This window comes from Mesoplodon densirostris, chromosome 4 (genome assembly GCF_025265405.1).
Source record: "Mesoplodon densirostris isolate mMesDen1 chromosome 4, mMesDen1 primary haplotype, whole genome shotgun sequence".
NCBI lineage: Eukaryota > Metazoa > Chordata > Mammalia > Artiodactyla > Ziphiidae > Mesoplodon > Mesoplodon densirostris.
This window is the reverse complement of record NC_082664.1, coordinates 105128018-105141826: the sequence shown is the minus strand read 5'-3', so window position 1 is coordinate 105141826 and position 13809 is coordinate 105128018. Positions and strand designations below refer to the sequence as shown.

At 52.6% G+C, this 13809-nt stretch overlaps 1 protein-coding gene across 3 annotated transcripts; it reads right to left on the bottom strand.

Moving 5' to 3' along the window:
* Window positions 1-3861: 3861 nt before the first annotated feature.
* Window positions 3862-12699, bottom strand: NR2F2 (nuclear receptor subfamily 2 group F member 2). 3 transcript variants are annotated; one of them, XM_060096889.1, is made up of 3 exons: window positions 11510-12699; window positions 9405-9932; window positions 3862-6680 (listed from the first exon to the last, which is right to left on the bottom strand). In XM_060096889.1, exons 1-3 carry the CDS (start codon window positions 11949-11951, stop codon window positions 6406-6408), a joined length of 1245 nt encoding a protein of 414 aa, XP_059952872.1. In that variant the 5' UTR covers window positions 11952-12699; the 3' UTR covers window positions 3862-6405. The 3 variants fall into 3 exon arrangements, with proteins under 3 accessions (XP_059952872.1, XP_059952873.1, XP_059952874.1); XM_060096890.1 differs by having other exon boundaries at window positions 11436-11521; XM_060096891.1 differs by lacking the exon at window positions 11510-12699 and adding an exon at window positions 10093-10218.
* Between the last annotated feature and the right edge of the window lie 1110 nt (window positions 12700-13809).

The following is a 13809-nucleotide window of genomic DNA, read 5'->3' as shown; positions in this document are numbered from 1 at the left end:
GAGCTGAGCCAGGCCTCCCTCAACACAAAGCAGACAGACGCTTTAGCCTCGGGGTGGGATAGTCCCGCTCGCTCCAAGGGTTCTTTGGCCCGACACGCTCTGCTTGTGGATCCCTCCTCCGCCCGGCGCCAGGAGGGAGCCAAGCCACCTTTGCACCTCCGACCATCATCCTGCCTGGGGACCTGCCCTAGGCTAGCCCCGCGCCCCTCGACCTCAACCTCAGGGAGCTGGGCCTGAGGGAATGTCTGGGCCTACAAAGGGCCTAACCCCTTCCTGAGCGCCCCAGGGCCTCACCTAAAGGCCCAGTCCCCGGGCTCCGTCAGTTCTGCGCAGGCCCTCGCTGCGCCCTCGCTCCCCGGGGACGCAGCCACCAACCCCGGCCGGGGACAGCCTGAGTCAGGACTCCGGGCCCTCTCTGGCTCCTGGTAAGGAACACTTCCGCTATCTCAAAGTTGCCATAAGAAAATAAATACAAGTGACACTGTGCTGGGCCAAAGCTCATTAGTTCGTTGTCCAGGCCTAATAAAGAAACAGAGGCGCAAATTATAGAGTTCAGCTTCAACACACGCTCTGTCACCCGATATCAGCGGACGGCGAACCTGATTCCAATTGCTCCGAACTTGCTGCGTAGTTCGCCCCCCACCCCCTCCTCGCGAGCAGGAGGTTGGGTGGAAAAATATAGTTCCAAAGGGGGTAATGATCAAGCTTTTCCTCTCGGAAGCCTGCGCCACCTCATTTCCCATCAGTAATCCCAATAAAATTAACGTCGTGGCTGCAATTGAAAAGAGGAGGGCCCGCGACACTCCTGAAATAACACCCTCTCCCCCAGCAAAAGGTAAAAAGCAAAACGGCCCTTTGTTCAGCTAATTAACGAAGGCCCAACTCCGAAAGCAGATGTGTTTGCTTAGCTAATCACAAGCATGTTTCTTTCAAGGAACGTCATTTAGAGGGGGCTGCTCCGGGGGACGGGAAAGGGGGACACAGAACCCCCCTCGCCAGGTCCTCTCTGCCTCAGGGGTCTCTCACCCCAGACTAAGATCCACAGGCTAAATCCGCGTAGCCCATCTCTTACACCTCTCTCTCCCTTGGTCCTACCCCAGAGGCCCACTAGGCACCTAGGCGCTTGCTCAAATGCCAAGCCTTCAAGACGCAAGGGGGGGGGGGATGAAAAGTTTTAATGACACAGATGCCATATTAAATGAGGCAGTTTTACAATTCACTTTGAATAAGACGCTAACTTATTACAAGTGTGTTATCAGAAGAACGATAAGATTTATAACTCCAAGAGTCAGCTTTTCTCCTTAATGACAATGGATGTTAAGGAGAGGAAATCTGTTCTCTATTAGAAGAGATGAGAGTCCCTTCCCTGTTTTCGGGCATTTACAGATGCGTCCAAGAGGGCAGATACCAAGTCCCTTTGTGTCTCCTTATGAAAAATTCTCTTTCCCCTTTGGCTATGAAACCGGGTCCCCTGGCTGGGTTAGCACCTCGCTCAGTTTTTGAGCGTGAGTTTGAGAGAGGGAAAAAAAAAGGAGAGAGAGAGAGAGAGAAGGGAAGGGAGATAGAAGTGGGGATGGAAATGGAGGGGGTGGGGGCAGTTCTCAGCCCTGCAGTTCACGCAGTAAAACTATTTCCACGTCTTTCTTTGCCTTACAAAAGATAGCTTTCCCCTAAACCAACAGAGTAAGCAAACTTTAAAAAACTGGGGTCCTATTACAAACCAACGCCCAGCACTAACTGCTTTAAAATTACTGCATAATTAGATTTAGTTGAATTTCACCATTAATTAGGCAGCCGCACTGCAGGGAGCCTTTGAAATCTGAGAAAATGGGAAAAATCATCTGAAGCACGTTTTTTAAACCTAACTTCAATAAATCTTGACGCGGCCCAGAATTCAGAGTACCTCACTCCCCTCCCAGGCGGCTGAGGGTAAGGGTCTCCAGGCCTGGGCTGGAGTTGTAGTTAGACGTAAGGGGCGATTCCCCCGTCGGCTGAAGGCTCAGCCCGGGCCAAGCCACTGCCTCTCCAGAGGCTCTCAGAAGACCCTCTCTGGGCGGCCAGGTCTGTCCCACGGCCGACCTCGCCTCCTCTCAAACCTATTAGATAAAGGGGATCCCCCGCTGTGAAGTGCTCCTGTCAGGGGCGCCGTCCACGCCGGTTCACACATTTCTAGCGCCTGAGACCGCCCGCCCGGAACCCGCCCTCGGCCCCTGCGCACCCCCAAGTCAGCCCTCCGCCCAGAAAGCCAGCTTTCCTCTAAGTTTGCCATGCAAGCAGCAAGTTGTGCCCACGTCCGGCGGGGATCGCAGCCCGGTCCCCACCCCCCAGCTCGGAGGAGGCCCCGGCACAACCCCCCGGCGCAGCCCCTGCATTAATGAGCGCGAGAACTGACCGAGGTCTGTTAATACTGGCCTCTCCCCCTCCCCCTATACCATTCAAACATTTAAGATCACGGTTGAGGATACAGACTTTTTCTCATTTGGCTCTTGTTGGGAGGGGAGGCCTGAAATAAACTCTCCGGATTATAAGGGGGAGGGGGCGAACAGAGAAGGGGATACTGTGTCACCAATATGTTCCCTAGTAATTCTGCTGCTTTAATTACAGAATAATCGAGGACCGCACTCACTCGCCAGAGAGTTTAAAAGAGGGTTTTCTGCCTGCAGATGGAATGGCCTTTAGCCGCCCCCCCCCCCTTTTTTTTTTCTTTTTGGTAACCAATGTGTTTTCTATTACCCGGCCCTGCCGTGCCTGGCAGCCCGGCGCTCGCGGTGCAATGGGAGACGCCATGTTGGCTCAGCTCATAGGACCAAGTCAAAAGCGAGCTTCGAGGCAGAGTTTCACACGCTCGAGCTCCCCCTGACCGCCCCCCGCCCGTCGCCGCTTAATGCACATCCCAGGAGTGCAGCTCTGCGCGCCCGGCACCCCGGACTTTCCGGGGGCGCGGGCGGAATTCCGCCGCACGTAAGTGGGGGGCGGGGGCTGGGGGGGCAGGCACTTCTCAGCAGCTGCTGCCAACTCCAGGCTCCCGTCCCCGCAGCCGGCCGGATGCTAACCCAGCGGTCTCCGCGGAACCAGCCCCGGACGTCGCCCGCTAACTTTGAGCCCCAGTCCCTGGCGGCCCAGAGAGAACTCTTGGTGAAAGGCCGAGGCAGGACGACCGCGAGCCGAGCGAACAGGCTAGAATTCACCGTCCCCCCACCCCAGCTTAGTCTTCCCCCAGGTTTGTTTGAAAGTGTCGAGAAGGAGGGACCGACCCTCTCCCTCTCTCTCTCTCTCCCTCTCCCTCCTCAGACTATTGTTGCATCTCGCCTCTAACTGGGTTCTCTCACTCCCCCGAGCACCAACAGGAGGAGGGGGAGCGGGGTTGGGAAAAGAAATAAAGCGAGCTCAGATCAGATGGAGGAAAAAAAAAAAAAAAAAACAGCAAGGAAAAAGAGACACTTAAAGGGAAAGAGTCGCCATGTTTAGCAGCTTTTTTAAAGATCTCGTCAATTTCACACAGAACGCACTCGCTGGGTCCCAGCCCTCGTCTTTTGTCCAATTCAGTCGCAGCAAAGATCTTTTGTTCTAACTCAGCGTGAAAAGAAAAACTTTCTTTAAATGCAATAAACTTAAACCAAACTCAAGACTCTAAACAGATCCTCCTCCGGCCACTCTAAACATATACAAGGGGTTTTGTTTTAACCGTTTGAAAAATTTTGGGTCCTGTTTTTCTGCCTCGCAGACCCCAAGCTCACTGCTGAAACTTAGAGAGAGTGAGAGAGAGATTTCCAACGTCTAGAACACATGTTTAAAGCATAATAAAACAGGGACTGTCTTTTGCTTTGAAAATCATAAATTATAATTTAATGCCAATAATAATTTACAACAAATGGCTGTTTACAATAAACTAACACAAAACAAACAAGGAAAAGGGCCTGTGTTTTACTTATTAGAGAAACTTCACACACTCACATGGATAGCACTTGCAAGAGGAGAAAAAAAAACAACCTACAAAACCTCGATCTAGAGGTCAGCGATGTTCTGCCATAAGAACATACTTATATTTATGTATGTATATATCTACAGAAAGAAGCTGAGGGTCAGATGGAGAGCTCCGCTCAAATGCACAAATCAGACAGATTTTTCTGGTCTACATGTATTGACTGGAACTGAGTGTCAAAGTTTAATACACTTTACAAAATGATCCCTTTTCTTTCACATCCCCTTACCCACCACCCCCTTTTAAAATCAAACCACGGCACGGGATAGTGGTGGGGCTGCTGCAAAGCCTCAATAGGAACAAAAATTGCAAAAGCTCCCACACACCGAGCTTCCTCCGAACCAGGAAAAGAGAAAGAGGAAAAGACTCCAAAACAAGATACTTCCAAATCCGCACACCCTGTAAAGTTCCCTTCTTTCTCTTTTTCTTTCTTTCTCTTCCTTTTCTTAATTTGGCTTTTAAGGACAAAGGATCCCAAGAGCAGTACAGACTGCATCTACACAATCTGAAATGTCAAAATGTCGACGTGTTTTTATGTACAGAACTCCAATGGAAAAGATTCCCTTGACCTGTGGTCATGCTCTCACAGAATGAACGGTACGGGGGGAGGGGGGAGGAAGGCCAACTGCAAGTTATCATATATACATTAAAAATAAACCCTTCAGCCGCTCTAAGCTATATCACTGAATTTGAAATCCTCTCAACAACCACACTAGATGAGAACCACAGAATATTTTTAAAAATCACACCTACTTAAGGAAAAACTCATTGCAAACAACTGCCTTCTATTTACAAGGCTGTGATAGCTTGCTTGAACGGTCTTCTGCGTAACTGTCAGAAATGTACAAAACAGTATTTTTTCCTGATCATAAAATAGATACTGATCTCAAGATTTCTAATACTTCTCACAATACCTTCCCTAAGCAGGCACTTAAGTGTGACAAATATAAGGGCCTTTTTTTTTCCTGGAAAATCCATTTTTAATTAAAAGAAGGATTAGGTGAATGGGGGTGGTTTACTATATCAGTATGGCACTTCCTAAACCATAGATAAACCATTAACTTCAGCTCCCCCCACACACACACCCAAATTAAACAGGCAAATACACTAGTCTACCTTTGAACAAACTGGCTGAGGGGAGTAAACAAATAGAGCCCCCGGCCCAGCTCAGTGAGAGCTCACAGGGGCTTCTCGAAGGAAAGACAGTGAGTGGGGACAGCCAAACAGGTTTCAGATATCAAATAATATTTTAATTTCTGAATACTTTCAATTTTCCTTGGAATATAACACACAAAGACTCGACCAAACAGTTCAGTTATTATAACTTTTACAGTATACAGAAATGTTGCACTTAAAAAAAAAAACCTTCAGTTTTTTTAAAACACAAACTGTAAACTCTAAGATACTGAATCAATCACGTTACCTATAAGTGCCAACAGTGTTATTTTGTCATGCTGATTTCAATGGTATTTTTTAAAAAGGGAAAATATCAACAATTATAATACAAAGGGTTTGCAAATATACAAACAGATATAGGATTTTCATAACAATTCAAGAAGTAAGCGGGACCCAATTCAAATTACAAAAGTTCACTTTTTATTCAAAACCTCAGCATGTGTCTTGGACACATTCCTTGGCTGCCAATAAATTCCACAGTTCATTCTCTTTCTTAAAATATTTTTAAAAAGCTAGGTTTGTCATGGTATCTTTTTGGGGGGGGGTGGGCAGGGTAGGGGAAGTTAAGTGTTGTATGTGGTTCCTCCAGTTCTCAAATTAGAGCGCTCAACTTCACCTAAAATTTTTGGTCACCACTTGTAAGTGCGTTTCCATCATCTTTGAGTTGCCTTTTAAAGTTTTATGTCTTCCTATGATATTTTCATGGACTGAGTTTTAATTCTTGCAGAACATATATTTTAAGGATACACAGTTTTTAAGAAGCCAAGATTATATCAAAACTTATTATAGAACCACAGAATAAACTGGTTTGGAACCAGAAAAGTACAAAAAAGAACAGCTAGAGGTACATAGACACAGGACAATTAATAATTTGGAAAAAAAAAAGACTTACTTTCTCCATTCTGCTAATTTTCTCCCAATCTCCTTAAATGCACTTTTAGCAATATTTTTCCAAAATTTACCAAAAAAAGAAAAAGACTAATTTCCTTTTTATACAAAAATGATAAGTAGCAAGTTGTTCTGACCAACACAGGAGTTTTTTTTAATGCATTCTGTAAAAGTTCATTTGACAGTCTTTTTTTTTTTGGAAATTCACAGTCCATTAAATTCTTCCCCTCTCTTCTTTTAGCAAACTTGTAACATCCTTTTATATCCTTTCTTAATAGAAGGAATTTAAGCAAACAAACCAGTCTTTTGCCTTTTCTTTCTCTCTGTTTCACTCCCCCTTCTTATCTTGATTTATTTATTTATTGAATTGCCATATACGGCCAGTTAAAACTGCTGCCGGACAGTAACATATCCCGGATGAGGGTTTCGATGGGGGTTTTACCTACCAAACGGACGAAAAACAATTGCTCTATGACTGAGGAGGAGACCGTGCGGAGGGAAGGGAGGCGAAGCAAAAGCTTTCCGAATCGCGTTGGTTGGTTGGGGTACTGGCTCCTAACGTATTCTTCCAAAGCACACTGGGACTTTTCCTGCAAGCTTTCCACATGGGCTACATCAGAGAGACCACAGGCATCTGGAAGAAAGTTTAAAAAAAAAAAAAAAAAGACGAAGAATTCAGTCATCAGATTAAGAGGTCTGAAATGGGTCACATGAGGTGTGTGTACAGTGCTCTGTCAAACTGCCCCAACCGGAGTTGGAGCAAATGCCTACATACTGAAAACTGGGGTGGGGTGGCGGGTTTTGGGGGGCGGGGACCGCAAGAGATGGTCCTGGGGTATTTGCTTAAAAATAAAACACAGCTCAATGCATTGCAGGCTTTCCCTGTCCGAGTCCTCAGGCTTGGTCACTGGGAGGCCTAAGCAAAGTGCATTGGGTAAATCTGGCCCAGGTCTGTAAACAGACAAACAGATGAAACCAAAACTGCCAATGCTCCGCCCCCTCCTCCTCTGTAAAGAATAGTTTGGCTTATAATTATATAGTTGCGGGGGGGGGGGGCAACAACCTGGCCCAACCCCGGGTAATGGCGCCCATGACCCAGCCTCAGATTCTCCCCAAAGAGGGCGACTCATTTTTCTCCAGTCTTTGAAACTGATTTAAGTGGCCCTTTAAAACTGATCTTGTCAGTTTAGCCTATTGAAGGGCAGCCATGCAAACTGTGATCTCTCTGTTCATTTGAGCTGTTTCTTTTCCCTCCTTTTCTTCTCTCTCCCTTTTTCTCCTACCACCCCCCCCCTTATTTTTTTTTTAAACCCAGGTCCCTCCAAGAAGAGACCCCTCCCCGTTATCTTCAGGAAAACACTTTTCTTTTTCCGATACGTGAAAATACAATAAGTGCCTTTGAAATGAGAGGCTTCTCAGTGAAGGCGGTGCAGGTTGTGACCTGACCTTTGGGGGCTCCCCAGGCAAGACGAGGGCTAACACATGCATACTGTGAATTCTTAAAGCAGATATTCAAAAAGAGCTGCCACCACGTCCACCCCAAGAAACAGAACACACAATCTCCTCATGTGTGGATCTAGGACTTTGCATGTATACAGAATGCATTGGTGTCTGTGATCAGGAATTAAAAGATCTGTTTGCATAGGACTCCTTCTTACAGCGGACTGCCTCAGAATCAGATAACAGGAACCTTTATCTCTTTGTGAGGTGATTTGCATTCTCCACACAGGCCTCTACATTTTGCAAATAGTAATAAATTAAACTGTTACGACAGTATCAGGCATTTCTTTCCTTGGAAGACCAAGGGTAAGTCGAAGAGCTAACAAGGATATCAAGAAATGAACCACCACCCAGATGGTCTGGGAACTTGGGCTGGGTTAGGATTTTGGGAAGGGGTGAAGGTGGCTATAGGCTAGGGGAAGATCCTGCCTATACCTCTGCATCAGGTGAATGTTCTAGTTATGACAGGTCCCCCGAGAAAAATAATCCAGATCCAAGCCTCTGCATACAGCTCTTCCTTGCCCAGACACTGTCCTTTAATTGATTACCTAAGGACTTTCAAAGGCAGAATTTGGGGTGGCAGTGGAGGCGGTGGATTTTATGTGAAGAGCAGCAATATGTAAAAGACAGTGGGTTAAGGATTCAGAACCTGCAATAGATTCAGCTAATGACTTGGGCCCCCAGAATTCCTTGGAACAGTAAGGAAGAGACTGTGGATCTTTTTGTCTGCACAGGAATTCCACAGCTCTCCTTGTGTCCTGATTACAACCTGCAAAACCTGCAGTGGGTGACTAGGTTCCAAGCCCTACCCAAGTCCAGATGTTTGTTATCCTGAACTGGGAACCCCTTCCCCTCTCAGCCGTGACAAAGGGATCAGCTGACAACTTAGAACAGGAATGTGGAAGGGGTGATTTCCACCCACCTGGGCTCTGCTGAACTCAGCCTGGAGGCAGCCAAAAGGCTCAGGTGTAGCCCAAAGTGGTAAGCCAGACACCTTCAACAATCGTTTGGCCTCAAGAGTTAATTAATATTAGGTCTATTACTCACACAGGTTAAACTACCTGCAAACTAATTAGATTTCATAATGCAGTCAATGATGGTTTTATATCTCCAGCAATACTCATACCCAGCCCAAGTTGGCATACACTTTGGGCTGTTTGAAAATTGCCTTAACTGTTTGCCTGGGCAGGGGAAGCGAGAGGCCAGAGTCTTCAACCCCCTACAGGCATTCTGAAGAGTTATGATGGCCCCTTTCTTCCTCTTGCCCCTTTCTGACAGCTCTTTCCCCTCTCCTGGCAGTCTGCATTGTTTTAATAAAAATATGATTTTGAAAATTGCTGCCCTCAGGTTGGATGTGCCTGGAGCTCCAACTCCTACTGAATTAGCAGGCAAACTTTTCCCCTGCAGGGGCAAACTTTCCCCTGCAGGGATGATACCAGGACTGCTCCAGTGCCTAGAGGCATCTTCTAGAGGCTCAGCCAGGGTGACAGAGAAAGCCATGGGGTAGAGGAGATTCCACAGGCTCAGCTGGCCCAGAGGGCCTGAGCTAAGAGAAGGAACAGAAGCATGCATCCTAGTCTGGTGGGAGGGGAACAGGCCTGAGAGGCTTCCCCATGGCCTATTTTGAGAGTCTGTGTCTGAAGCATCCTTCTTACAACCCAGCCTTCCTCTCCTCTCCCCTCTCCCCAGGACAAGCCTGGCGGGGCCCCAACAGCTATGCAACGTTCCCATTCCAAGTTGCACAGACAGTTTGGCTTTTTAAGGGGGAGGCTGGGCTAGTTCTGGGGGCTCCGAAGAGTTTAGACCCTAACTCTGAGCTAGGAGCGCTTGGGCATGAGAGGGCAGGGCTCCTTCCTACCTGAGGTGAACAGGACTATGGCCTTGAGGCAGCTGTACTCAGCGGAGTCGACGTGCAGCGCTTTGAGCTTCTCCACTTGCTCTTGGAAGATCCGTATGTGGTCCATAAAGGCGACCACCCGGTCGGCGGACATGGGCGAGGCGTGTAGGCCGGCGGCGGCCAGTAGCGGGGCGACGTGGAGGGGCATGGAGCACTGTGCCGCGTTCAGCACGAACAGCTCGCTCCAGGTGAGGCGAAGCAGGGCCACCTGGTCGGTGATCTGCAGGTCAGGGAAGAAGGGGATGTTCCGGGCCCACTCGACGGCGCTGAAGAGCATCCGCGCGGCCAGTTCGCAAATGTTCTCGATGCCCATGATGTTGTTGGGCTGCATGCACTGGCTGCCGAAGCGCGACGTTGGGTAGGGTTCGGCGCGCAGCAGCAGAGAAATATATCCGGACAGGTACGAGTGGCAGTTGAGGGGGTCCCCGTTGGTCAGCGCAAACTGCCCGTGGGTCGGCTGGGTGGGCGGCATCCTGCCCCTCTGCACCGCTGCAGGGAGGAAAGGAGACACTCCGCAGTTAATGACCAGCTTCGTTCCCCTGCTCCCCCGGCAGGGTCTGCCCCAGCCCGACCCCCGCCTGACCCAGACCCCGCGGGGCGCAGGAACAGGCAGGCCTGCCCCTCTCACCAGCGCGCTAGGGCCACAGACCTGGGAGTCGCCGGGAGCCCGGCTGCACTCCTCTCAAATCACCACCCAGGCAAGCTCTGGCGGCCAGGGCGGCACACTGGCCTCGGAGGCCCACTCCGGGCTGGGCGGCCGAGGACCCAGAATTGGCCGCTTTGCCTCGAGCTCCCCGGCACGATGGGAGGGATGGAGCATTCTGGGGGCATCTTTCTTCCTTACTGCTAAACGGCTGATATTTTTTATTGATTGGAGGAGAGGGAGCGGGAGGGGCGAGGCTGGGGGGAGGGTGAGACGCTTTTGCAAAAGACACCAAGCTGCACCCCGGACGGCCTGTGGCCACCCCGGAACCGCTTTCCCCCAACGCCGCAACCCCAGTCCCGCGGGCCACCCCCGGTGACAGACAAGCTGAGAGCCGAGGTCTGGCGGCAGCCTAATCGGTGTGCTCGGAGGAAGAGAGACGGAGGGAGAGGGCGGAGAGACAGGCCGGCCGAGGCGAGAGGAAGCCGGGGAGAGGCGGGGAGCGGGCGGCCGGCGCAGCCCGGGGAGGGCCGGGGAAAGCCGGCCAGGCTCGGGCACGAGCTGTTATCTGACGCCGGACGGGGAGAGTCGCTCTCGCAGAAACACAAAGAAGCCGCGGCGTTCGCTCGCCCCAACCCGGAGCCCGCGCCCGGCGCCGAGCGCGCCATTGGCCGAGCATGGCTTGCGGCGCTCGGCGAATTTCATATCACAAAGACCCAACTCGCGCAGAGCGAAAGCAGCCGCCCAGGGCCCCTCGCCCACACTTCCCCTACTCCCTATCGCGCTCTCCTCCTTTCAAAAGTGAAAGGAAAAAAGACAACAGAAGGGTTTTTTTTTTTTTTTCCAGCCGAATGTTAATCCACGGAGGGTCACATGAGTGCTGCCCGGGCGGCAGCGTTAATACGGCGAAGTGCGTAAAATTGCCATTTGTAATTTGAACCTCCTGTACAAAAGTACAATCTCAGGTTGTTGGGGGTTCTTTTTCTTTGTTTTTTTTTTTGAGTGGGTGGGGGCTGGGGAGAGGGGTGGGGAGGAGGGACATGTGTTGAACATGCAGGAAAAACTAGGAGAGAGAAAAAAACTGAGAGGAAAGAGAGAGAAGTAAACCAGGCTTTAAAACAACAACAACAACAAACAACACCCCATCACTTGCAGAAAGGCGAACTCGAATGAACTGGCAGTCAATGCAAAGAAAATTAAAAGAGCCCGAAGAGAGAGTAGAAGAGGAAATCAGTCGGCCAAAGCATGCGGATTTGGGGATCTGGGTTCCAATGCAGAACTTGCTTCTAGTATAAAACCCCTTTCAGCTGCAATACGAAGAGAAGAGCTTGGGGCTTCCGTGTCCTTACCCAGAGCAGGCTAGCCAAACGCACCCAGGGCCCCGGGACCCCAGGCGAGGGGGGTAGAAATGAGAGGCCGATACCTTCCCGTCTCATGCCCACTTTGAGGCACTTTTTGAGGCGGCAGTACTGGCACTGGTTGCGGTGGTGCTGGTCGATGGGACAGTTCCGGTTGGCGCGGCACGTGTAGCTCAGGTTCCTCCGCACGCTGCGCTTGAAGAAGCTCTTGCAGCCCTCGCACGTGAACTGGCCGTAGTGCTTGCCGCTCGACTTGTCCCCGCACACCACGCACTCGATGTGCTGCTGCTGCTGCTGCTTGTCGCCGGCCGGACCGCCAGGGCCGCCCTGGCCGCCGGCCGCCGTCTGGGCCGGCGTGCTGGCCGGGCCCCCTTGGCCAGGCGTCTGTGGCGTGTGCGGGGCGCCGGGCGGCGGGCCGGGCACGGGCGGCGCCTGCGAGGCCTGGCTGCCCTGAGAGCCGGGCACCTCGTCCTGGGGGTCGCGCCACGTGCTGACTACCATTGCCATATCTATGGGGGCCGCGTCCGGACTTCCTGCTCCCCTGGCTGCTGGCGGCGGCGGCTCCCGGGTCTCGGGCTCCGGCGCGCCGCCTTTTGTGTGTGCAAGGGTGCGAGAGGGCGCCCCGGGTGGCTCGGGGTCTGGTTGGTTGAGGTTGGTTAGTTTTTCCTTTTTTGTTTCTGCTTTGCAAAGTTTTGTCGATTGCTTGTCTGGCCCGGTGTGTTTGTTTTGTTTGTTTCTCTCGGCTCAGCTTTGTTGCTTTCGGGGGGCTTTCCGCCGGGAGGGGAGGGGATGGGGCCGGGGGAGAGCAAGTGGGAGCGGAACGTGGAGAGAGAGGGAGGGGAGGGAGAGCTGCAAGTCGATTGTCTGGCTTCAAGACAGAAGTAGGAGGCAAAAAAAAAAAAAAAAAAAATCTCTCCAAAGATCTCCCTCGCTCTCACTCTCTCCCTCCCTCTCTCGTTCACTCTCTCGCTCTCAGAGCTGGTGTGCAGCCGAGGAGTTGGAGGAGGAGGAGGAAGAGGAGGAGGAGGAGGAGAGGCGACTGTCCGGGGGCCAAGTCCAGGGCAGCCCACAGTCAGCCATTCAGGAAAGCCATCGAAATCAGGAGGACTAGGAGAGCAGAGGCGCCGGTCTCGGGCGCACCCAGAGAGCCAGGCAGGCCGGGGCGGAGGCCGGCGGCCCGCGGAGTGGCCGGAGCGCTGCCCGGGTCCGGGGGAATCAGCATGAAAGTGGTCCGCGTCGGGCGCTGCGCGGCGTCGTCCTGGCGCTGGGCCGCCGCCGCCGCCTGCCACAGGCGCCCGGCGCGCGCCTCGCTTGCTCCGGCCGCCGCCGCCCGCTTTCGCCGGATAGAGGCCGCTCGCCGCTCCCTGCGGGCCGCCTGGGCCGCCGCCGCCGCTGGAGCCGCCGCCGCCGCCGCCGAAGCCGCCGGGTCGGGCCCGGAGCCGCCGCGTCTAGCGCCGCCGCCGCCGCTGAAGCCGCTGCTGCCGCCGCCGGAGCCGCTGCTGCTGCTGCTGCCGCCGCCGCCGCCTCACACACATAGGGAAAGAGTCAACTCGCCGGCGGCGGGGGAGAAATGATAAAAGAGAGAGAGGAGGGCAGATCACCACCTAGAAGCACATCCTTCGTGCGCAGAGGGGGGAGGAAAAGACGGAGAGAAAGAATGAAAGAGGGGAAAAAAGGCAGCACGGCACCCGGAGAAAGAAGACAACTCGGGGAGAGGAGGAGGAGGAGAAGAAAACACACACGCGCGCACGCACACACACACCGCGGAGAGAAAAGAACAGAGAATCAAAGTGATCAAATATGCTAAAAAGGGGGGCGCGGGAGGGAATGCGATTTATAGGCGCCGGGGCTGGCAGAAGTGGCTTCTCCGCGATCAGCTCACTGAGCTCTCTATATAGTGAACTTTGACACGACTGCTGCAACTTAGCGCACGTTGCCATGGCGACGGCGCGCCTTATAAGGCAGCAGCCGGGGTTGGCCTGGCCAGGCGCGCGCGCACCGCCCCCTCGCCGTCATTGGCCGGAGCGCGGCGGCCCCGCCATGGCGGCTGCGGGCTCAGCCTGGTCCTAGCGCGAGCGGTGTCGCGGCCCGGGCGCGGGGGGCGAGGGGGGCGAGGGGGGCGAGGGGGGCGAGGGGGGCGGGGAGGGGGCGGCTGTGCCGCCGCCACTGCCAAGTGGGGGATGGGCCCACACTGGCCCCGGGCGCGCGGCCACGGCTCTCTCCGCACCCCGCACCCGAGGTTTCCGCCCCAGAGGGGAGAAGACCGCGGCGCGCACACACAACGCCTCTTAAAGGCTCCGCGAGAGGCTTTGGATGGAATCGAGGACTTCGACTCTCGCAACTTGGCGATGCCACCAAATCCGTC

Excerpts from the sequence above, each read along its gene's own strand:
- NR2F2 (XM_060096889.1), bottom strand. The coding sequence starts at position 11,951 with ATGGCAATGGTAGTCAGCACGTGGCGCGACCCCCAGGACGAGGTGCCC. Across the intron at positions 9,933-11,509 it reads AGTGGGCATGAGACGGGAAG|CGGTGCAGAGGGGCAGGATG; the intron begins GTATCGGCCTCT and ends TCCTCCCTGCAG. Across the intron at positions 6,681-9,404 it reads CATAGTCCTGTTCACCTCAG|ATGCCTGTGGTCTCTCTGAT; the intron begins GTAGGAAGGAGC and ends ACTTTCTTCCAG.